The 23,569-nt window shown below is 37.9% G+C and overlaps 1 protein-coding gene and 1 pseudogene across 1 annotated transcript; one reads left to right on the top strand and one right to left on the bottom strand.

Moving 5' to 3' along the window:
- Window positions 1–11,071: 11,071 nt before the first annotated feature.
- Window positions 11,072–12,101, bottom strand: LOC129008650 (phosphorylated adapter RNA export protein-like; annotated as a pseudogene).
- A 1,012-nt stretch (window positions 12,102–13,113) lies between these two features.
- On the top strand, window positions 13,114–14,076 carry LOC129007597 (olfactory receptor 10A5). Its single transcript, XM_054438678.1, has one exon. It carries the CDS (start codon window positions 13,123–13,125, stop codon window positions 14,074–14,076), a length of 954 nt encoding a protein of 317 aa, XP_054294653.1. The 5' UTR covers window positions 13,114–13,122.
- The last annotated feature ends 9,493 nt before the right edge of the window (window positions 14,077–23,569 follow it).

Below are 23,569 nucleotides of genomic sequence, written 5' to 3'. Positions count from 1 at the left end.
CACTATTTCTATCTTGTGCTGCTCACTAACCATTTCAAAATCTTAGAGCCTCAATTCATTTGATCAACATTTGGACAAGAAATTATATCTCATACATTTTTCTTAACCATGACCAGCCTAAGATTAGCCAAAAGCCCCCAAATTTTATACTAAAGGAAGTCTACTTGATTGAGTCCTTTCTGTCAGCAGTTTCCTATTTCTCTCATCTCAAATTTTGTTTATAATGACTAGTCTTACGTACTTATTCATTTGTTCAACGCCTGAATTCTGCCATTCAAATTTTGCTTTATGAGTACAGAGACTTCACATGTTTTGTTCATTTCTCTATCTCAGGGTCTAGAGCAATGCCTGGCATGTAGCAATTACTCAATACATATTTGTTAAATAAATGAAAAATTATTGCCATATGATAGGTTATAGTAATATAATGTTAATGTGAGATATATATATATGTTGTAACATAATATATTAATATGATTGCTAATATATGTCATCTCATCACACCAATCCTATAAAATAAGCCTTATGATCTTTGTCTAAACCATATGGAAACTGAAACTCAGGAAGTTTGATAAATCACTAAACACCTAAAGTCAGTGAGTTTGAGAGCTGGTTTTAAACTTAGATCACCAAGAATCCAAAACTTTTGTGCTTTACTTTGCACAAACCTATATCCCTAGAGTATGGTTTTTCTTTTTGAACTCATCCTTTCGACATCCAATATTTCTCTGGGCCCCAAAGGACAATAGATTCAAGAAAGGTCAGGTCCTCCTGAGGAAGGGAAAGAAGAGGAGCTTCGGTGAGCCCAGAAACATCAGGGAGGTAGCCGGTGGGGATAGAGGTGCCAGCCCTTCAGCTGTCCCTGAGGACAAAAGAGGCACGACTGGGAATAATTTTCTGAAAGCCAGGACAGGGAGCATGGCCAACCCTCCTACTGTGCTCACTCACCTCTGACATGCCACTGACACACAAGGTAGCAGTGAGCAGGCTACAGCTTTAGCCATTAATAGCTCAGCCGGAACAAGGAATAGGACTTCCCTGATTTCTCTTTTGGCTTTGCTGAAACAAAGAGAAAGCTCTTTGATTACATTTATGAAAGATGTGCATGAAGGGCATGCATGAAGCATGGAAGTCAGGCAGAGCTGAACAAGGCACATGTTCTTGTTGGACACAGGTAAGGCTTTTTGCCAAGGACCTAATTTACCAGGGGCCACTCTCCAGCTTCAGTTGCTCAATTGGACAAGGTTTGAGCAGGGTTTGTGGGATACTTAATTTTATTCCTCTGCTCACACTAGGAAGATCTCATCAGTTCCTCTCTTCTCTAGGTCTGTTTTCTTTGCCTATATTATAAGGTAAGTGAGACCTAAGGCTGCAGAAGAAATAAATGACTCAGGATTTTTTTCCTAACTCTATCCCTTAAAGCTTTCCAGGTTAGAAAAATTTCAGTAGCCGGAGCTTCCATAGGACATACACCTCTTCCAGGTCTTGATTTTCCTCTGATTAATTCAGGGAAGACTTGCCTCACTAGAACATTCATGAGGCAGAGGACATCAGGAGACACTACTTCTTTAGGGAAGTTTTATGGTTACAGAAGGCCTAGGAGAGTGGGTTTCTATTCCAGGGACAGTTGCTCAGATGATTAGCAAATAGCTGCTCCTGGGGAAGTTCTACAGGAACTGTCAAGGAGCCTGGGGGCTGGCCATGGGCCATCAGGGAGCATGTCTCCCACACTGGAGACAGGTCACCAGCTCTTCTTCCCTAGTAGGTTCCAGAAGTTCTATAGGAACCTCAGCGAGCCCTTTAATCTCTGCCATTCCTCCTCCACAATCCTCTCCACCAGCATCACACACAACACAGCCGTCATAAAATGGAGCTTCTAGTGAAAGTGGATTTTTGTTTGTTTGTTTGTCTGTTTGTGAGTGAGATAGAGTCTCACTCTGTCACCCAGGCTGGAGTGCAGTGGTGCGATCTCAGCTCACTGCAACCTCCACCTCCTGGGCTCAAGCAATTATCCTGTCTCAGTCTCCCAAGTAACTGGGTTTACAGGTGCCCACCGCCATCCCTGGCTAATTTTTGTATTTTTAATAGAGACAGGGTTCACCATGTTGTCCAGGCTGGTCTTGAACTTCTGACCTCAAGTGATCTGCCCGCCTCAGCCTCCCAAAGTGCTGGGATTACAGGTGTGAGACACCACGCTTGGCCTGAAAGTCATTTTAGTAGGATGTAGTTGGATATGAAATCCAATGGAAACTTAGGAATAACGAACTCCCTGATATTCATGTATTTATTCTTACACTCATTCGCCCAAAAATACACATAAATTGCTTAATATGGACAGGCATTGGGCTTATTCCTATAAATAAAATATGCAGTTTCTGGTCTGAAGGAGTTTACAGATTAAATTTAAAAATTCAGATATCAATAGATAACTAAAATACAACTGAATAACTAAAGAATTTTAAAAGCATACAGGAATAACCCTATCTGGAAGCATCACAGGGGAGACACATTTTAGTTTTTAAGATGAGAAGGAAGAAGTCAGCCAGGTGGAGGAAGGGGCACATGCAACCACAGGTGATGTCATGAGCAAAGGTATAGGCAGGGATTAGCAAACTACAACTCATGGGCCAAATCTGTCCAGCCCTGTTTTATATGGCCCATAAGCTAAAGATGACTTTTCACTTTTAAAATTGTCAAAAATGTCAAAAGAGTGATAGTTTATAGCATCCTAAAATTATATAAAATTTTAATAAAATTTTGATGTCTACAAAGTTTTATTAGAACTCAGCCATGCATATTTCCTTAGGTATTAGATATGTTTACATACCTAATTATATATTTGTATACCTACATTGTATATGTTAGGTATCATATATGTTATTTATTTATTTATTTATTTATTTATTTATATGTGTGTGCGTGTGTGTGTGTTTGTCTAGGTATTGAATAGTTATGACAGAGATCACATGGTCCACAAGCATGAAATATTTTACGTCTGGCCTTTTACAGAAAAAGTTTTCCAACTCCTGGTATAGAATCATGAAAAGAAGTAATGTGTTCAATAACAAACAAATATGTTTATCCTCAGCATTGGTGAAGATTAAGGTACCTGGATGACAAAGGGACAAAAAAATGAGACCTAAGGAATATGTTGTATTCATATTGCATATCTTGCTAAAAACCCAGGTGTTGCTTTTATTATATTTTTTCTGATTATGGTTTTGAATGCAGACTCTGCCTTTTACTGCCCATGTAAACAAGTTACCAAATTCTTTAACTAACAAATTACATAATGTATCTAAATTTCAGTTCATCGAGTGGCAATAAGGGGAGAGTAATGATAGCGTCTAGATCAGACAGTTATTGTAAGAAGAATGTGAAAAAGGAAAAAGTAACATACATAGCATAATTCTATTATATATTAGGCAAATGCTTCCAACTTGAGGTCATAATTGTTATTTTTATTATTACTGCTATATAATATGTGTAGCTCATTTTAGAATGCTTGAAAACCCAGAAAACAAAATTAAGGAGATAGTCCCATCTCTCTTCCTACCACTTGAAAGTGACTATTGCTAAAAATTTGTATATTGCTATGCACATATTGATGAGTTTGGAATTTTACATGTAATCATATGTATTTTTGTGTTTTTTTCCATTTACTATTATATGGGGAGTATTATTCAATAGTGGTAATGTTCTTTAAAAATGACTTATATGATTACATGACATTTCCTTAAATGCTTGGGTCATAATTGACCCAATCATTTGTAGATTATTGACACAATTTTGACACTATAATGACGCAACATTGAACATACCTATATGTGAAATCATTGTGCCTTTTGCTTGTGCGTATGTGTGTGTGTGTAAAGAACACTTAAAACATGGATCTACTCACTTCAAAAAATTTTGAGTACACAGTACTGTATTGTTAACTATAGGTACCATGTTGCACAGCAGATCTCTAGAACTTATTCATCTTGCCCAACTGAAACTTTACACCCTTGGAAAGCAACTCCTGACTTTTACCCTCTCCCCAGAACCTAATATACACCACTCTACATTCTGTTTCTGTAAGTTGGAGATACCTCATGTAAGTGGAATCATGCACTGCCCTTCAATGACTGGCTTGTTTCACCTAGTATAATCTTCTCTACACTTATCGCTGTTGTTGCATACAGCAGGCTTTCTTCTTTTAAGGCTAAATAATATTCCACTGTAGTTATATACCACATTTTCTTTATTCACTAATCTGTTAGTGAATGTTTAGGTTGTTTTAATATCTTGGCTATTGTGAACAACGTTGCAGTGAGCATGGGAGTGCACGTATCACTTCAAAATCCTGATATCAGCTCCTTTGGATATATTTCCAAAAGCAGGATTATTGGATGTATTTTTAATTTCTGGAGGATCCTCCATAGTTTTTTCTGCAGTGGCTGCAACATGTTACATTCCCACCAACAGTGCACAAGGGTTCCAATGTCTCTACATCCTCGCTAAGACTTGCTTTGTTTTGTTTCTTTGTTTTTGTCTGTTGAGTTTATTTATTTGATAATAGCCATCCTGACAGGTGTGAGGTGATAACTCACACTGGTTCTGCTTGGCATTTCCCTGATGACTACTGATGTGGAGCATCTTTTCATTGCCTGTTGGCCATTTGTATGTTTTCTTAAAGAAGTATCGATTCAAGTCTTTTGTCTATTTTAAAATCAGCTTACTTATTTTCTTGGCTACTGAATTGTAGGCATTTATTATATATTTGGGGTATTAATCTCTTATCAGATATATGGTTTGCAAGTATTTACTTACATTCTGTAGGTTGTCTCTTCACTCTATTGACTTTGCTGAATAGAAGCTTTTTAGCTTGATGTCCCACTTGCTTAATTTTGCTTTTATTGCTTGTGATTTTGGTGCCATATCCAAAAAATCATTGCCAGACCCAATGTCATAAAGCTATTTCTCTTTGTTTTTTTCCAGGAGTTTTGTAGTTTCGGTTTTTTTTTTTTTTTTTTTTGAGATTAAGTTTCACTCTTGCTGCCCAGGCTGGAATTCAATGGGGCAATCTCGGCTCACCGCAACCTCCACCTCCCAGGTTCAAGTGACTCTCCTGGCTCAGCCTCCCAAATAGCTGGGATTACAGGCGTGTGCCACCACACCTGGCTAATTTTTGTATTTTTAGGAGAGATAGGGTTTCGCCATATTGGCCAGGCTGGTCTTGAACTCCTGGCCTTGGTGATCTGCCTACCTTGGCCTCCCAAAGCGCTGGGTAGCTTCAGTTCTTATATTTAAATTTTTAATTCATTTTGAGTTGATTATTGTGTGTGGTATAACAAAAGGTAAAAGAAAATTTCATGATTTTGCATATGAATATTCAGTTTTCCCGAACTCATTTATTGAAGAGATTATCCTTTTCTCTATTATGTGTTTCTTGGCACACTTGTTGAATATTGGTTGACTATATATGTGTGAATTTATTTCTGGTTTCTCTGTTCCACTGGTCTGTGTGGGCTTTTATGCCCCCCTACCTAAATTTCTACTCTTTGAAAATCTGTAGGAATCTTTTGCCATATACCTTAAGACATTTTCTTATTTTAATTTTAATTTTTTTAATTTTGGATTTTTATGTTTAAAATCATTTAATTTTTATTTGGGCTAATCAATCATCTTTTTTCTTTTCTTTTTCAATCATCTTTTTTCTTCAGGAATTTTGTTTTACTATACTGCTTAGAAAGACCACAAACATATATAATAAAATATAAGCATATTTTCTTCACACTCAACTAAAGCTTAATTTCAACATTTAAATCATCATCTATATTGAATGTAATTCTTTATGATAAAAGGTGAGAGTTTAACTGGGCTTGTTTTTGCATTGCCCCAGAGCTCTTTATTGTATTTTTCTTGTATATACACTATTTCTGGCCTTCATTATGTTTCCATGACTTGTTTAATACAAACATAGTATACTTAAAACATGTGTAGAGATACTATATAATATTTTCATATTATAAATAATGTAATAAAATATTAAAAAGTTACAAAGTATTTTAACATATGGTCACAAACAGGAACTTTTAAATTTTGGAATTACCTTAAATATTTTTAATAATTTGACAAAAATTTATATGTTTATAAAACTATTTCTCTAGTCATAAACACAGTATGACACTACATTTGTTCAAGATTAGATTATGACATTTCATAAGGGCTTTGATTATTTTAAATAGGATACTAATTATTTCCTGATATGTTTATTTCAAAATGTTTGAATTTTATTGATAACATGAAATGCATTTTTTTGACTGTTTTTTCCTTGTATAGATGAAAAATATTCATTCTTAAAATACGTTGTATTACTTGAACAACTTAGTTTTCTGTCATTGAACAACTTTTCTTCGGAAAGTAATAATTCTGTATTCCTTTTTTGTTTTTTTTTTTGGAGATGGAGTCTCACTCTGTGTGGCCCAGGCTGGAGTGCAGAGGCACGATCTCAGCTCACTGCAACCTCCATCTCCTGGGTTCAAGCAATTCTCCTGCCTCAGCCTCCCATGTAGCTGGGACTGCAAACTCATGCTGCCATGCCCGGTTATTTTTTTTTGTATTTTTAGTAGAGATGGGGTTTCACTGTGCTGCCCAGGGTGGTTTTGAACTCCTGAGCTCAGGCAATCCGCCCGCCTCGGCCTCCCAAAGTGCTAGTATTACAGGCATGAGCCACCGCACACAGCGCCCCTGTTTTCTTTTCCAATGTTTATACCTTGTTTATTATTCTTATTACTTTGGCCAGAATTTTTAAACCAATAGTGGGATTAAAATTTCAACAATATCTATGATCTTCAGAATATCCATAAATGCCCAAAAATTATATGTAAAATTTTGTACATATGGATATATGTACATTTGGGAGGAGAAAGAGTTCATAACTGTTGTCAGATTGTAAAAGGGTTCCATAATCCCCAAATTCTCAGAACCATTGCTCTATTGTTATACTACTAATCTCAGAACTGGCTATTGTTTATATAATATTCAGGTTTCATTAAGAAAGTAGTTTTCTCTTCAAAAGTTATAAAACTTTGCTGTGCTGGATTTTTTTTTACAGATAACTGTTGAACTTTCAATTTTAGGATTTACTGAGGTTAACTTTTTTTATTGAAATGTTGATATAAATTATATTTGATTATTTCTTAATTATAAACCATATTTGCATTCCTGTAATAAATCCTACTTGGCCATACATATATAGTTTTGGACTTAAAATGATTGCATTTTATTTCTTAATTTTGCACTTATATTTACAAGTCAGATTGGTCTTTGAGCTTTTCGGTGTGTATATTATATTTGCTGCTTTGAAAACAGGTATAGGTAATTGTCATAATATTAATTGGAAAACACTGCATCTTTTTCTTTGTTCTGAAACAGTTCATCTAAAGATAAATCACAAGATTTACCTGTTCCCTGAAGGAATAAATTACCTCATCCATTAAACTATCCGTGTTAATGGCCTTTTTCATTGTAATCTTCTGATAAAATTACTTCAAACCACTCATTTTTTATGTTTTATTCAAGGCTGAACCTTACATACTACTACAAAGCATTTCATTTTAAAAATCAGACATTTATTAATATAGTAGTATTTGCTTATAATTTTAAAAGTTTCATTCCATATCTGAGATTATTCGACATATTTTATTCCTAAATTACATATTTTTGTTTTCTCCATTATTTCTTCATCAGATTTTCCAACAATTTATGTTTACTTAATTTTTTTTGTTTTTTTTTTTTTTGAGACAGAGTCTCGTTCTGTCGCCCAGGCTGGAGTGCAGTGGCACCATCTCGGCTCACTGCAACCTCCGCCTCCCGGGTTCAAGTGATTTTCCTGCCTTAGCCTCCTGGGTAACTGGGATTACAAGTGCGTGCCACCATGCCCGGCTAATTTTTTGTATTTTTAGTAGAGACGGGGTTTCACCGTGTTAGCCAGGATGGTCTGGATTTCCTGACCTCGTGATCTGCCCGTCTCGGCCTCCCAAAGTGCTGGGATTACAGGCATGAGCCACCGTGCCAGGTCACTTAAAGCTTTCTCTACCCTCAGAATTAAAAGGAAACTACAACAATAATTAAGATATTATTGAGCATATTTCCATAAATTTTGTTGTATAGTAAGAAATACTTTAAGTTTAAAATTATTAGCTCAATAATTTTTATTTTTTGCTAGCATTTTATCTGTCATTTCTCTACTTTGATCTGCCATTCTATGTTCCTAGAAATTTATTTTTATTTCCTGAATTTTTTATTTTTTCTATAATTTTTATCATTTCATAATATTCCTCAATTTCTCAAACGTTCTCTTAATTCAGTTTCCTTCAGTATCCAGGACTGTTTTTCACAGTCTTTTAATTTCCTAATGACATTGTTTTATTTCCAGGTGTATTTTTCTTACAATATATTGAACATATTTATGACTACCTATTCAACAGTATTTTGTTTTATGCTGTTGGTAGTACAGATTACAGATGTTTACATGTTTTTCCTATTACTTACATTTTTTTTTCAGAAGAGGGCCATATCCTTTGATATCTTAGATATGTCCCATTAGTTTAAATTGTTACATTCCTATCTCCCATGACTTTACTGTTTATTCTGAAGTACAAAAGTCTAAATTGTCTTATAATAAAACAGCAGTTTCTAATTGATATACTGTGTTTACTAATATCATTGATCCTTTTGTTTTATTCAAAATTTTATAGGTTTGTGTGTGTGTGCATGCCTGTGTGTGAGAGACAGAGGGAGAAAGAGAGAGAGCTTGAGCAATTACACTTGCTAAAATCTCCAATATTTTCCTCAAAATTATAAATTTTGGTTTTTTACTTGTTAGTGCCACAGAGCAGTCCAATTTCAGTGTGATATGTATTATTTTAAGAAATAATTTTTTCTGCATAGATTCTGCAATGTTTTGAATATATTCTTGAAAACCAAATTGTTCATGGGGGCACACTGGTTGTTAGCAATTCTTTGATTTTGCCTGTTGCTTCATGAGTTCTTGCTATTATCTAATTGATCTCTCTTTGCTTAGTAACATCTTCATTTCTTTCTTACTATTTATCATTCCAGCTCCATTTGTTTGGCTCACTTTTTCAGGGACATTAATTATTTGTTAGATTGTTTTCTGCTTTTTATTTTTAAGTTTTATCTTATATTCTTCTATTTCCCCATTTTCTGCATCTTATAGGAGAGCACTTCAAGCCTTTCCATGTAAGTTTTCTATTTCAGGCAGAGTCAGAGTCAAATCCGTTCTTTACTGTTTTCAGCAAAAGTTTTGTTTCTGCTATTGCAGTTCAGTTTCATTACAATACTTTCATAATTACATATAGCATCCTGTTTATGCCTATTTTTTAAAGGATTGCCCAAAATCTAATTTTATTTTTGCATTCTTTATAAATAAAAAGCAACTGATAATCATTTTCCTCTTAACTTCGATGACCATATTTTCAGGAACTACTGAAAGACTTCAAGTATGCTGTTTGTAAGGAATAGTTTATAATTACTCAATTTTACATTTTTGCTTAATATACAAAATTTCTGCTTAATGTATTAAGCATATTTTTGCTTAATATATTTTGTAAACTATAGTTAACTCTCAGAATGTCTAAAGCAAGCTACCTTTATTTTCATTAATAAAAATGAGTAATTTAAAACTCCATGCACATGTGACATTTTAAATACCCAACTTCCTTAACATAAGGTAAAACAGTCTCAGGCAGGCTGTCACTGGTTTTTTTTTTTAATTACTTTTTTTAATTAGAGGCAGGGTCTCACCATGTTGCCCAGGTTGATTTCAAACTCCTGGGCTGAAGCAATCCTCCCATCTCAGCCTCCCAGAATTTTGAGATTACAAGTGTGAGCCACTACACCTGGCCTGGGAAATTTTTTTAAATATATGTGGTAATACACAGTATAGATCACATTTAGTATATGATCAAGTTAATTAAGAAGTCAAAAAACACATTAAATTTAATAACAAATAGACTGGTTGTGGTGGCTCACGACTGTAATCCCAGCACTTTGGGAGACCAAGGCAAGTGGACCACCCGAGGCCAGGAGTTCTAGACCAGCCTGGCCAATATGGCAAAACTTCGTCTCTATTAAAAACACAAAAATTAGTCAGGAATGGTGGGGCACCCGTGATCCCAGCTACCCGGGAGGCTGAGGCATGAGATTGCTTAAACTTGGTGGGCAGAGGTTGCAGCGAGCTGAGATTGTACCACTGCTCTCCACCCTGGGCAACAGACTGAGTCTCTGTCTCAAAAAAAAAAAAAAAAAAAAAAAAGTACAAATAGTTATTTGAAAAACTTCTGACATTTATTTACTTCTGGACAAACAAATAAGTGGGAAGATCCGTCAGTATAAACCTCTTTTAATTTTAGTCTTTATCATTAAAATTGCCTGAGTTCTTAGAACACAGAACAAACAAATTTGAATGCATTTGTGACAGTTTAATAATTTATATGTCTCATTATGATCTTTTAATAGGAAGTTTTAAAGCCAAAGCATAATTTACTGCAAAGATAAATTAGAAAAGGCAAATAAACTTTTTAATAATATGTTATAATGACCTGGATAAAACTGATTATTAACTAGTAATACAATAATTAGAACATGCAACAGATTGAGAAATTAAATCCTGTGCTATATACTCGTAAGTATTTTGTCAGACATGATATATATTTAAATGTTTCTATCAATTGCATTCCTTTTGCCACATATATTAGTTTTTATTTAAAACAAGAAAACAATTCTCTTTCCTCCAGAGTCTCATGTTAATCAGTGCAAAACACTGCAATTTTAGTAAAAATTGTTTATTACAACGTTATTTTAGAAAGGCTTATTCCTTAAACTATCAAAAATGTACTTGAAAAAATCCAAATTATGAGAATGATCAACTTCAATGGCTTCCTCTACATCCAGCTTGGCTTCTCCATGTCCTTCCTGTGACTCATCAAGAGAGGCCAGGGCCTCATTTTTGTCACTTGTAAAAGTTTCTCATGATATATCATCATCTTGAAAATTTAGACTTTTAATAGCTTATTTCATTTTTTTCATTGTGTTCTCCTCTTCCTAGTAGCTTTTTAATTTTCATATTCCTTTTGATTTTCAATGTAGAAAACATCCTTAATTTGTTCCTTGCTGATACTAGGAGTGTTTTTCAAGAGATTCAGAAAATCTCCACCCAGTGTTCTTCTTCAACTACTATTCATTATAAAGAGGCCACCATTTCGTTCCACTTCAGCAGTTTCCAGCAGAAGTTCAATTGCCTTTTGTTCCCAATAATCCTCACTGCTTGAGCCATCAGATCTTTCTTTGGTTCCTGTAACCTGAATAACATTTCATCAGCCACTTTCTCTTGAGAATCTTCCTCTGTGATCTCACATCGACCTTTATAGTTCATTTTTGGTTCTGGTCTGTTCCCTAGCCTGTCTTTGACAGGTCATTTCCTTTTGAGATGACCTTGCCCCTTTTCCTCTTCCTTTGATCCCGTTTTTTTGTTTGTTTTTGCCACCATGCATATATTCAGCTAGTTCTTTGTCTAGTCCTTTTGCATGCTCTAGAGATTCCCTCTTAAGTTTCTTAGCAAGCAAACAATCATAGGTCTCGGAATGTCTGCTTCTGTCAATAGTGCCCTCCATTCCCAAGATACCAAGTTCAGTGGCCACTGCATCTTAACTCTGTTCCTGCAGTACAGCACCCCATATGTTGTTAACCTTCTTTCCTCCAGAAACAGGTGGTCTCTGACTGCTCTGGTCAAACTGAAAAGACTCTGGTTTGGGAGGAGAGTTTAGATATTCCCATCACTTCCACTTCCAAAGACAGCTATCATCATCTGAATCAGAAAAACTCTCTTCACTTGAATCCACACTTTCAACAACTCGGTAATGTGATACTGGTGCACATGCAGTTGCCCTGCTCTGGAAGGCCCTCATAAGCACTGTCCCCGCCTAGCACTTTCCACACTTGCTGCAGCCTGTTGCTGGGTGTGACCATTATGTCGGAATCTGAGTCAGGTTGGAAAGCTGCCCATCTTCCATGTTGCCGGCCTCCAACACCATCTTCCCATGGTGCCTATGCCTATATTTTAGCCAACATTATTTTCATCTCTGTTGCCTAGAAAGCCTTTAAAGATTACGTTATGTGTCCCTGTGCCCCTTTAAGGTACTATGTATTTTTGTATTTTGACTTTCATTGTGATGTGTTATAATTGATTATTTAAATATTTTATCTATTAAATTCTAAGCTTCAGTGAATAATCATTGTATCATCAGTGCTGCCATAGAAATTGAATAAATACAGACTTTCCTTTTATATCATTTAAGATTCTATCTCGTTTCATAACTTTTTATCCATGAATGTTTTCCTTTGAAACTTCACTCTAATATTTCTTATATTTTTTATAGTTTTTTTTTTTGTGGGAGTCTGTTTTGTTTTTTCCAATTTTCCTGTTCTTGAAAGGGAAGTAGTCAGAATCTCCTTGGACACACTCACTTTCCACAGAATTGTAGTACAATACTCCTCTCCGATCTTAATTTTGAGAGTCAGTGGATTATGCAGGTACTAAGAATCAGTTGTCAATTATAGATATGCTGGACCAAAGAGGAAACTGTTAACATTGTTTCCCACAGTCTGATTTGGCAAGAAAGAATAAGTATTAAGTGATTTGAAGTGGTCTACAATTCTTACACTGAGTGAGGGGGAAAGTGCATTAAAACAACCACACCCTATAAACATTATTCTCACTCATCCTTTCCCCTCTATTATTTCTACTTTGAATAACTTCAAAATAAAATATGATACAAGATCAGATTTGTTTTAGTAAATAGGCTAACAAGATATAAAATGGAACATAAAAGAGAGGAGAAAGGTGACCTATTGCTCATTTCAGTGCTTAGGCTCTGACCACTCTTTATTGTGTCTTTATTCTTAGCCAACACAAGACCCTTCCTCTTCCAGCTGAGGTGCTGACCTTGCCTCTATCCCTGACATTAAGAGAAAATCTGAAAAACAGATTGAGAATCTGACTTCCAATCAAGAATCTCTCTCCAGGACCATAGCTGGGGATTTATGCCCATACTTATGGCTATAGGAAACTGGACAGAAATAAGTGAATTTATCCTCATGAGCTTCTCTTCCCTGCCTACTGAAATACAGTCATTGCTCTTCCTGACATTTCTAACCATATATCTGGTCACTCTGATGGGAAACAGCCTCATCATTCTGGTTACCCTAGCTGACCCCATGCTACACAACCCCATGTACTTCTTCCTCAGAAACTTATCTTTCCTGGAGATTGGCTTCAACCTAGTCATTGTGCCCAAAATGCTGGGGACCCTGCTTGCCCAGGACACAACCATCTCCTTCCTTGGCTGTGCCACTCAGATGTATTTCTTCTTCTTCTTTGGGGTAGCTGAATGCTTCCTCCTGGCCACCATGGCATATGACCGCTATGTGGCCATCTGCAGTCCCTTGCACTACCCAGTCATCATGAACCAAAGGACACGGGCCAAACTGGCTGCTGCCTCCTGGTTCCCAGGCTTCCCTGTAGCTACTGTGCAGACCACATGGCTCTTCAGTTTTCCATTTTGTGGCACCAACAAGGTGAACCACTTCTTCTGTGACAGCCCACCTGTGCTGAGGCTGATCTGTGCAGACACAGCACTGTTTGAGATCTACGCCATCGTCGGAACCATTCTGGTGGTCATGATCCCCTGCTTGCTGATCTTGTGTTCCTATACTCGCATTGCTGCTGCCATCCTCAAGATCCCATCAGCTAAAGGGAAGCATAAAGCCTTCTCTACGTGCTCCTCACACCTCCTTGTTGTCTCTCTTTTCTATGTATCTTCTAGCTTCACCTACTTCCGGCCTAAATCAAATAATTCTCCTGAGAGCAAGAAGTTGTTATCATTGTCCTACACTGTTGTGACTCCCATGTTGAACCCCATTATCTACAGCTTGAGAAATAGCGAGGTGAAGAATGCCCTCAGCAGGACCTTCCACAAGGTCCTGGCCCTCAGAAACTGTATCCCATAGACTTTAGGAAGTAAGGCTAAATTCTATTGAATGACAATTAGTTTCATGTTTGGGACACCTCTCTGCCTCTCTTCACATATCTATTGGAATGAAACCCAGCTATTGAAATGGCTATTGGAAAGCTCTGTGGAGAGAAGAGAGCCCAGTGTTGGTGTAAACCTGTCATTATCATCTGCTAAATTTCTTTGCCTGCCCATCGTAGACTTACTCTGTTTTTCTTATTGGTGCAATTGGCACTTTGAGACTTCTGTGGCCAAACCATTTGAGATATTTACTTTGCTAATGAGCACAAATGTGACATATATTGTGGACAATCTGAAACTACTTGTAATATGACTTTGGGGATACACAATGGGCAAGACAATGAGAAGTATCAAATGTCATCTTGGCCATCATCTTGGTTTGGAAAATTCTTTCACCATTCAGTAGAAAACCCTATAATACTTGTAGTACATAATTCTTGCTCTTCATTTCATTTTACATGCCCCTAAGGAAGTGTTGGCTTTTATATTTGTTGATATTTAGCATGGATAGAGAAAATAGGATCACTAATCCCCATACATGTTCCTTTATAAGCCCAATAGCCTTAAAAGACTCCTTCCTTAGGCTATTCTTCCCAGGTAGAATGAGCTGTTTCCAATTGTCTCTTGCAAATTCAGGTTCTTAATCCTTGTTAAAGTAATTTCAAAATTTCACAAACATAATTTCAATCATAATGCTGCTTTTTTCAAGGCTTACAGTGGATCTTAGCTGATTCCTATATTTGCTTAGTGCCTTTAAATTTTAAGTTTTTGTATATTGTTGATATGAAAATACAAAATATCATAAAGCACAATCATTGCCATCAGAAGTTAATAATTTAGACAACAATGAGGGATTTAGATGAGGTAATTGCTAAAAGCAAATTCATTTTACAATTAAGCAAAGTAAGATTCAAGTTCTTCCTCCCCAGAAGCCAAGCAGATGCCAGTGCCATGCTTTTACAGCCATCAGAACCATGAGTTAATGAAATCCTTTTTCTTTATAAATTGCCCACTGTAAGGGATTTCTTTATAGCAACGCAAGAATGGCCTAACACAGAAAATTGGTACTGGCAGTGGGGCATTGCTATAAACATACCTGAAAATATGGAAGCAACTTTGGAAACGGGTAACAGGCAGAGGTTGGGAAGTTTGGAGGGGGCTCAAAAAAGACAGAAAGATGAGGGAAAGTTTGGAACTTCTTAGAGACCACTTAAATGGTGGTGACCAAAATGCCAATAGTGATATGGATGGTGAAGGCCAGGCTGCTGAGGTCTCAGATGGAAATGAGAAGCTTATTGGGAACTGGAGCAAAAGTCACACGTGTTATGCCTTGGCAAAGATGTTGGCTGCATTCTGTTCATGCCCTAGGGATCTGTGGAAGTTTGAACCGAAGAGTGATAATTTAGGGTACCTGGTGGAGGAAATATCTAAGCAGTAAAGTGTTCAAGATGTGATCAGGCTGCATCTAACAACCTATGGTAGGATATGGGAGCAAATAAATGATTTAAAGTTGGAATTTATATTTCAAGGAGAAGCAGAGCATAAAAGTTTGGAAAATTTACAGCCTGGCCATGTGGTAGAAAATAAAAGCCCATTTTCAGGAGAAGAATCCAAGCAGGCTTTGGAGCAACAATTTGCTAGAGAGAGTTACATAACTAAAAATGAAGCCAAGCGCTAATAGCCAAGACAATGGGGAAAAAGTCTTGAAAGCATTTTAAATACCTCTGTGACAACAACTCTCATCATAGGCCCAGAGGTCTATGAGGGAAGAATGGTTTTTGGGTCCAGGACCACGGCCTCATTGCCCTGTGCAGCCTCAGGATACTGCTCTCCACATCCAGGCTGCTCTGGTTCCAGCTGGGGGTCAAAGGGGCCAAGGTACACCTTGGGCCACCACTCCAGAGGGCACAGGCCAAAAGTGTTGGTGGCTTCCATTTGGTGTTAAGCTGGCAGGAACACAGTACAAGAGTGAAAGAGGCTTGGCAACCTCTACCTAGATTTCAGAAGATGTACGAGAAAACCTGGGTACCCAGGCAGCATCCTGCTGCAGGGGTAGAACCCTCACAGAGAACCTCTACTAGGGAAGTGTTAAAGGAAAATGTGGGGTTGGAGGCCCCACACAGAGTCCTCACCGGGGAATCTCCTAATGGAGCTGTGGGAAGGGAACCACCATCTACCAGGCCCCAGAAGGATAGATCCACCAGCATCCTGTATCCCACACCTGGAAAAGCACAGAAACCTTGGGAGCCTACCCCTCACACCAATGCACCCTGGATGTGGGGCATGGCATCAAAAGAGATTATTTTGAAGCTTTAAGATTTAATGACTGCCCTCCTGGGTTTCAGACTTGCACGGGGCCTGTAGCCTCTTCCTTTTGGCCCATTTCACCCCTTTGGAGTGGAAATATTTACCAATTGCCTGTACCACCACTGTATCTTGAAAATAAATAACTTGTTTTGATTTTACAGGTTCATGGCTGGAAGGAAATCACCTCCAAATGAGACTCTGTACTTGAGACTTTGGACATGTGAGTGAGGCTAAAATGAATTGAGACTTTTGGGGGACTATTGAGAAGGCATTATTGTATTTTGTGATGTGAGAAAAACATGAGATTTGAGGGGTCAGGGGAGGAATAATATAGATGTCCAACTATATTATTCCTCCCCTGACCCCTCAAATCTCATGTTTTTCTCACAATCTCATGTTGAAATCCCTCTAAATCTCATGTTGAATTATAATCCCCAATGTTGGAGTTAGGGCCTAGTAGGAGGTGTTTGGGTCACAGGGGTGGATTCCTTAGGGCTTTGTGCTATCCTCATGATAGTAAGTCTCATGAGATCTGGTTGTTTAAAAGTGCGTGATACCACTCCACCCATCTCTTGTGTCCACTCCAGCCATGCAATGTGTCTGCTCCTGCTTCACCTTTGACCATGGGTAAAAGCTCCCTGAGGCCTTTCCAGAAGCTGAGCAGATGCCAGCACCATGCTTGTACAGCCTGCAGAAACATCAACCAATTAAACTCCTTTTCTTTGTAAATTACACAGTCTCATCTATTTCTTTATACAAACCCAAGAATAGCCTAACATGTTGTCATTTCTCTCTTAACTTTGCTTTTGGTAATATTTTATTCCTCAGGCTTAGGTGTCATACTTGGGTCTACAAAATTATTCTTTTATTACTTCTATTAATGCTTCTTTACTTTCATTGTTTAATATTTAAATCTTTTTGCAATGTGGAATTTATCTGGTAGGAGGTATGTTTTTTTTTTTCTCCAATAGCTGGCCTTATTGTCCTAACATAATTTATTGAAAAATATGTTATTTCTCCTACTAACTGGAAACATCAATATGCTCTTACATATAGTTATAATATGCATAAGAATATGCTTAGGAATTCTAGATAACACTAAGAAACTTAAAATTTAATGGTTTTAAAATTTTCAGAAAGTTAACAATACTGTACTTATTACCAGGAAGAGAGAATAGAAAATTATCAACTTCACAGGAATCTTCAAAACATGTCAACACAATTGCAATTCATCCAACTGGGTTGCTCTAAATTTTATAAATAACTTAAAATGGTAAGGTATTTATTCTGACATTTGGCTTTGAGCAAGTTCTAGATGTACTGGGTAGTATTTAAATAAATGGCCCTATACTTATAAAATTAAAAGTTGTGAAAATTGCCCTAGAGGGAAAAAAGGAATAACAAGACAAATCGTAACAAAATAATATTTTAGGGGTTTCTTAGATGATGATATGTAAGCTAATTTTTGCAGCTAGGTTAAGAGGTAGGAAAATGGCATTCTAGACTGAAAAAGATCACAGAAGTCCCAGGCGAGGAAAAACTTGGTGCGTTCTGAAAGTACAAGAACACCGATATTTGCTGAAATGTTGTAAATATGGGAAAGAAAGGTGAAAAATGGCCTGATAGGTAGACAGAGGTCAGGTCATAGAGGAATTCCTTTTGAGCATGTTAAAGATTTTGGAGTTTAAACTGCACGCAATAGTGCACTAGTCCATTTTCACACTGCTATAAGGAACTTCCTGAGACTGGGTAATTTACACAGGAAAAAGGTTTAATTGACTCACAGTTCCACATGGCTGGAGAGGCCTCAGGAAACTTGCAATCATGGTGGAAGAGGAAGCAGGCATATCTTACACTGTGGCAGGGAAGAAAGAGAGAAACAGAGAGAGAAAAGCCCAGGGGAAACTGCCATTTATAAAACCATTACATCTCATGAGAACTCCCTCACTATCACAAGAATAGCACTGGGGAAACTGCCCCCATGATCCAGTTACCTCCCACCAGGTCTCTCCCTCAACACCTGGGGATTACAATTCAAGATGAGATTTTGGTGGGGACACGACGTCTAATCATATCATTTCATCCCAGCCCCTCCCAAATCTTATGTCCTTACATTTCAAAACCAATCATGCCTTCCCAACAGCCCCTCAAAGTCTTAACTCATTTCAGCATTAACTCAAAAGTCCAAGTCCAAAGTCTCATTTGAGACAAGGCAAGTTCCTTCCGCCCATGAACCTGTAAAATCAAAAGCAAGTTAGTTACCCACAATGGGATATAGGCATTGTATAAATGCTTCCATTCCAAATGGAAGAAATTGGCCAAAACAAATGGCTACAGGCCCCATGCAAGTCTGAAGTCCAGTGGTGGGGGCAGCCATTAAATCTTAAAGCTCCAAAATAATCTCCTTTGACTCCATGTCTCACATTCTGGTCACGCAGATGCAAGGGTTGGGCTCCCCCAGTCTTGGGCAGCTCAACCCTTGTGGCTTTTGAGGGTACAGTACCCATCCTGGCTGCTTTCACAGGCTGGTGGTGAGTGTCTGCAGCTTTTCTAGGTGTGTGGTGCAAGCTGTTGGTGGATCTACCATTCTGAGGTCTGGAGACTGTGGGCCTATTTTCACAGATCCACTAGCAGTGCCCCAGTGGGGACTCTGTGTTGGGGCTCCAACCCCACATTTCCCCTTTGCACTGCCCTACTAGCAGTTTTTCAGAGGGCTTCACTCCTGCAGTAAACTTCAGCCTGGACATTCAGGCATTTCCATACATCCTTTGAAATCTAGGTGGAGGTTCCTAAACCTCAATTCTTGACATCTGTGCACTCACAGGCCCAACACCATGTGGAAGCCTCCAAGGCTTGGGGCCTGCACCCTCTGAAGCAACAGCCCAAGCTGTACCTTGGCCCCTTTTAGCCAGGGCTGGAGCTGAAGCAGCAGGGATGCAGGGCACCAAGTCTTGAGACTTTGCAGAGCAGGGGAGGCCTGGGCTTAGCCCAAGAATCCATTTTTTCCTTTTAGGCCTCCAGGCCTGTGATGGGAGGGGCTGCCACCAAGATCTCTGACATGCCTTGGAGACATTTTCTTTTTTCTTTTTCTTTTTTTTTTTAAATTATACTTTAAGTTTTAGGGTACATGTGCACAACGTGCAGGTTAGTTACATATGTATACATGTGCCACGTTGGTGTGCTGCACCCATTAACTCATCATTTAGCATTAGGTATATCTCCTAATGCTATCTCTCCCCCCTCCCCCCACCCCACAACAGGCCCCGGTGTGTGATGTTCCCCTTCCTGTGTCCATGTGTTCTCATTGTTCAATTCCCACCTATGAGTGAGAACATGCACTGTTTGGTTTTTTGTCCTTGCATTAGTTTGCTGAGAATGATGGTTTCCAGCTTCATCCATGTCCCTACAAAGGACATGAACTCATCATTTTTTATGGCTGCATAGTATTCCATGGTGTACATGTGCCACATTTTCTTAATCCAGTCTATCATTTTTGGACATTTGGGTTGGTTCCAAGTCTTTGCTATTGTGAATAGTGCCACATAAACGTACGTGTGCATGTGTCTTTATAGCAGCATGATTTATAATCTTTTGGGTATATACCCAATAATGGGATTGCTGGGTCAAATGGTATTTCTAGTTCAAGATCCCTGAGGAATTGCCACACTGACTTCCACAATGGTTGAACTAGTTTACAGTCCCACCAACAGTGTAAAAGTGTTCCTATTTCGCCTCAGAGACATTTTCTCCTTTGTCTTGGTGACTAACATTCAGCTCCTTGTTACTTACGCAAATTTCTGCAGCTGGCTTGAACTTCCCCCCAAGAAAATGAGTTTTTCTTTTCTACTGCATGGTCAGTTTGCAAATTTTTCAAACTTTTATGCTTTGTAACCTCTTGACCAGTTTGCTGCTTAGAAATTTCTTCTGCCAGATACCCTAAATCATCTCTGTCAAGATCAAAGTTTCACAAATCTGTAGGGCGGGAGCAAAATGTCACCAGGATCTTTGCTAAAGCATAGCAAGAGTCACCTTTACTCCAGTTCCCAATAAGTTCCTCACCTCCATCTGAGACCACTTCAGCCTGGACTTCATTGTCCACATTACTATCAGCATTTTCATCAAAACCATTCAACAAGTCTCTAGGAAGTTCCAAACTTTCCCACATCTTCCTGTTTTCTGAGCCCTGCAAGTCTCCAGGATGTTCCAAACTTTCCTACATCTTCCTGTCTTCTTCTGAGTGCTCCAAACTGTTCCAGCCTCTGCCTGTTACCCAGTTTGAAAGTTGCTTCCCCATTTTTGGGTATCTTTATAGGATTACCTCACTCCTGGTACCAATTTACTGTATTTATAAGTTTCTGGAGGCCTTCCCAGCCATGCAGAACTGTGTCAATTAAACCTCTTTACTTTACAAAATACCCAGTCCTGGGAAGTTCTTTATAGCTGTGTGAAAACAGACTAATTACAATCATGGCAGAAGGGGAAGCAGGCACATATTACATTGCATCAGGTGAGAGAGAGAGCATGTGTCAGTGCAGGAAAAACTACCATTTATAAAACCATCGGATCTCATGAGCATTCATTCACTACCATGAGAACAGCACTGAGGAAACTGCCCCCATAATCCAATCACTTCCCACCAGGTCACAACCTTAAACACCTGGGGATGACAATTCAAGATGAGATTTGGGTGAGGACACAAAGCCTAACCATATCAAATAGGTATCCATTGAAATATTTTGATTCAAGACAGTGATTTTTAAAAATGATGGTAGCTGGCTGGGTGTGGTGGCTCACACCTGTAATCCCAGCACCTTGGGAGGCCGAGGCAGGCGGATAACAAGGTCAGCAGATCGAGACCATCTGGCTAACACAGTGAAACCCCATCTCTACTAAAAATACAAAAATTAGCCAGGCGTGGTGATGGGCGCCTGTAGTCCCAGCTACTTGGGAGGCTGAGGCAGGAGAATGGTGTGAACCCAGGATGTGGAGCTTGCAGTGAGCCGAGATTGTGCCACTGCACTCCAGCCTGGGCAACAGAGCGAGACTCTGTCTCAAAAAAAAAAAAAAATGATGGTAGCTGCTGGGTAGAACACGTACTGTAAGTTGTAAGAGTAGAAAGAGGGAGACTGGTATAGTTGTGGTTTATTTTTGAATAGTAACAATAAAGGTGAGAGTTCAGATTCAGAATGTATTTGAAATATGAGATTGACAAGACTTGGTAAGATATATTGCACGTGGTAATTGATGAAGAAGATGGTTTCAAGGACTATAACCATATTTCTGGCATAAGCAACAAAATAGATGGGAGTCCTCTTTTTTAAGATGAGAAATGATGGAGAAAGAGCATATCTTGTGGTGGGGGCATGGCAGGGACAAAATGATTGGGAATTCAGTTTCCATTTTACCAGAAAGGTCAGTTTTATGTAGGTACATGAATGCCACTATGTTTAGTCTACCAAAGTAGACACTTGAAGACAAGGTATAACCACTGAAATAGATGCTGAGAAAAAAAAATTGAGTTTTACATAATAATACACTAATATAAAAGTAAAATTTGGTTTATTTGGTACCAAAAATCATACAGGAAGCTTAGCCAAATAGGAAATGGGGTTTGGCTTTCTTTGTGCTATATTTGTATAAATATGTTGTTGGTATGTGTTCCAAAATCGTGTGAAACTCTTGTAAGTCTGATATATCTTAGTATACATTATCAGTAATAATTATAATTATGTTAAATTATTGTGTGTCACAGAGGTAACAGATTTCCTTGTCAATTGTGTCTTTATGGCTACCCTAAAACATTTTTTCATCCATAAACAATTGTTATCTTGTTTTGGTCCTTTTTAGAAGGTGGTTTTATAATCAGCTATAAAGCTTTAACAGGTGCTCTTGAATGCAGGTTTCTGATAAATTTGGAGACTGTGACATCAGAATAGAGGTAAAAACGTTCAGGACTCTTAAAGAGCTAAAATTTTCATTAATATCAAGCAGGACAGGATTAACTGCATAAACTGAACTAATAGGAGACTGAAGTGATCTTTTTGACTTTTTGCTTAAAATGTTGCTAATCCTTTATTTTGCTTTTCAGAGTCAAGGGAACTTTTCTTTTTAGGTATTAACAGCTTTTAACAATTAAGTAAATTATACTCCTATGAGCAAAATTTGGAGCATATTTCTTTCTCTCTATCTGTTTTCTTCAGAATTTGAAAACTATTTGTGAGTATTCTTAATTCATGGCAATATAGTTATTTGCATAAGTGCAATAAGAATCTGTTTTCTTTTGTTACAGGACACAATTGGAGAAACTGGTTATTTTACCAAGGCTTTGACTGGAATAGTATGCTCTCCTTTAAGGAATCAAACTTGACTTATGGAGCCAATAAAGCCCTTGGAACTGGCTTCATATTTTGTGCACACAGTCCCTGTACAGGGTTTCTGGTCTGTGGTAAGTAAAGAATGTCACTTTCTGACAGGCCAGGAACCCCAAGTTATCTTAGAACCTCAAGAGGAGAGGAATTCACCTAACTCATAGATATTTGATGGTACAAATTCATAGCTGGGCTTGGCTTTAAAAAGGTCTTATCTCAGATTCCTTCTGTGGAACAAAGTTTCATCAAAGCCAATGTAAAAGGACTATGTGAAAAATAATTATTCTTGCTGCACTGTATACAAATAATTAGGCCAAGTATAAGAAAACAAATCAGTCCTACCATGATTTGTCTTTCAGTAAAAATGGGAAACTGGAGAAAAATCATGTTTCAAAAACTATAGTACAGCTGTTGTTAAATTCTAGTCCTGCCTGATGTTTTTCAATTTTTATTATTTTGTACAGTTTGGATTAAATTCTAATTTTTCTGGCTACAAGTCTCCAAAATAATATTTTCATTTTTTCCTCTTTCTTTTCCATTTTCCCCATTTTTCCTAATTGGAAATCAGTGAAACTAAGCTGTGCTTTCTTCAAGCCCTGTCAACTGAAGACTAGGCAGCTTAAACTTCAGAAGAAAACAGCAGCAACCTATTTATATATGTTGCTGTTGCATACTATTATGTTTCAGCAGGTGCTGCCTCCAAGCCCCCAAAACAGAGTGCTACCAGGAACAAATTGACTTCTTCCACTCCAGCACTGCATTTGGTACCCCATAATGATGGACCCCTCTCAGCAA

This window comes from Pongo pygmaeus, chromosome 9 (genome assembly GCF_028885625.2).
Source record: "Pongo pygmaeus isolate AG05252 chromosome 9, NHGRI_mPonPyg2-v2.0_pri, whole genome shotgun sequence".
In the NCBI taxonomy this organism is placed as follows: domain Eukaryota; kingdom Metazoa; phylum Chordata; class Mammalia; order Primates; family Hominidae; genus Pongo; species Pongo pygmaeus.
The sequence above is the reverse complement of the archived record's forward strand: the minus strand, read 5'-3'. Positions and strand labels throughout refer to the sequence as shown.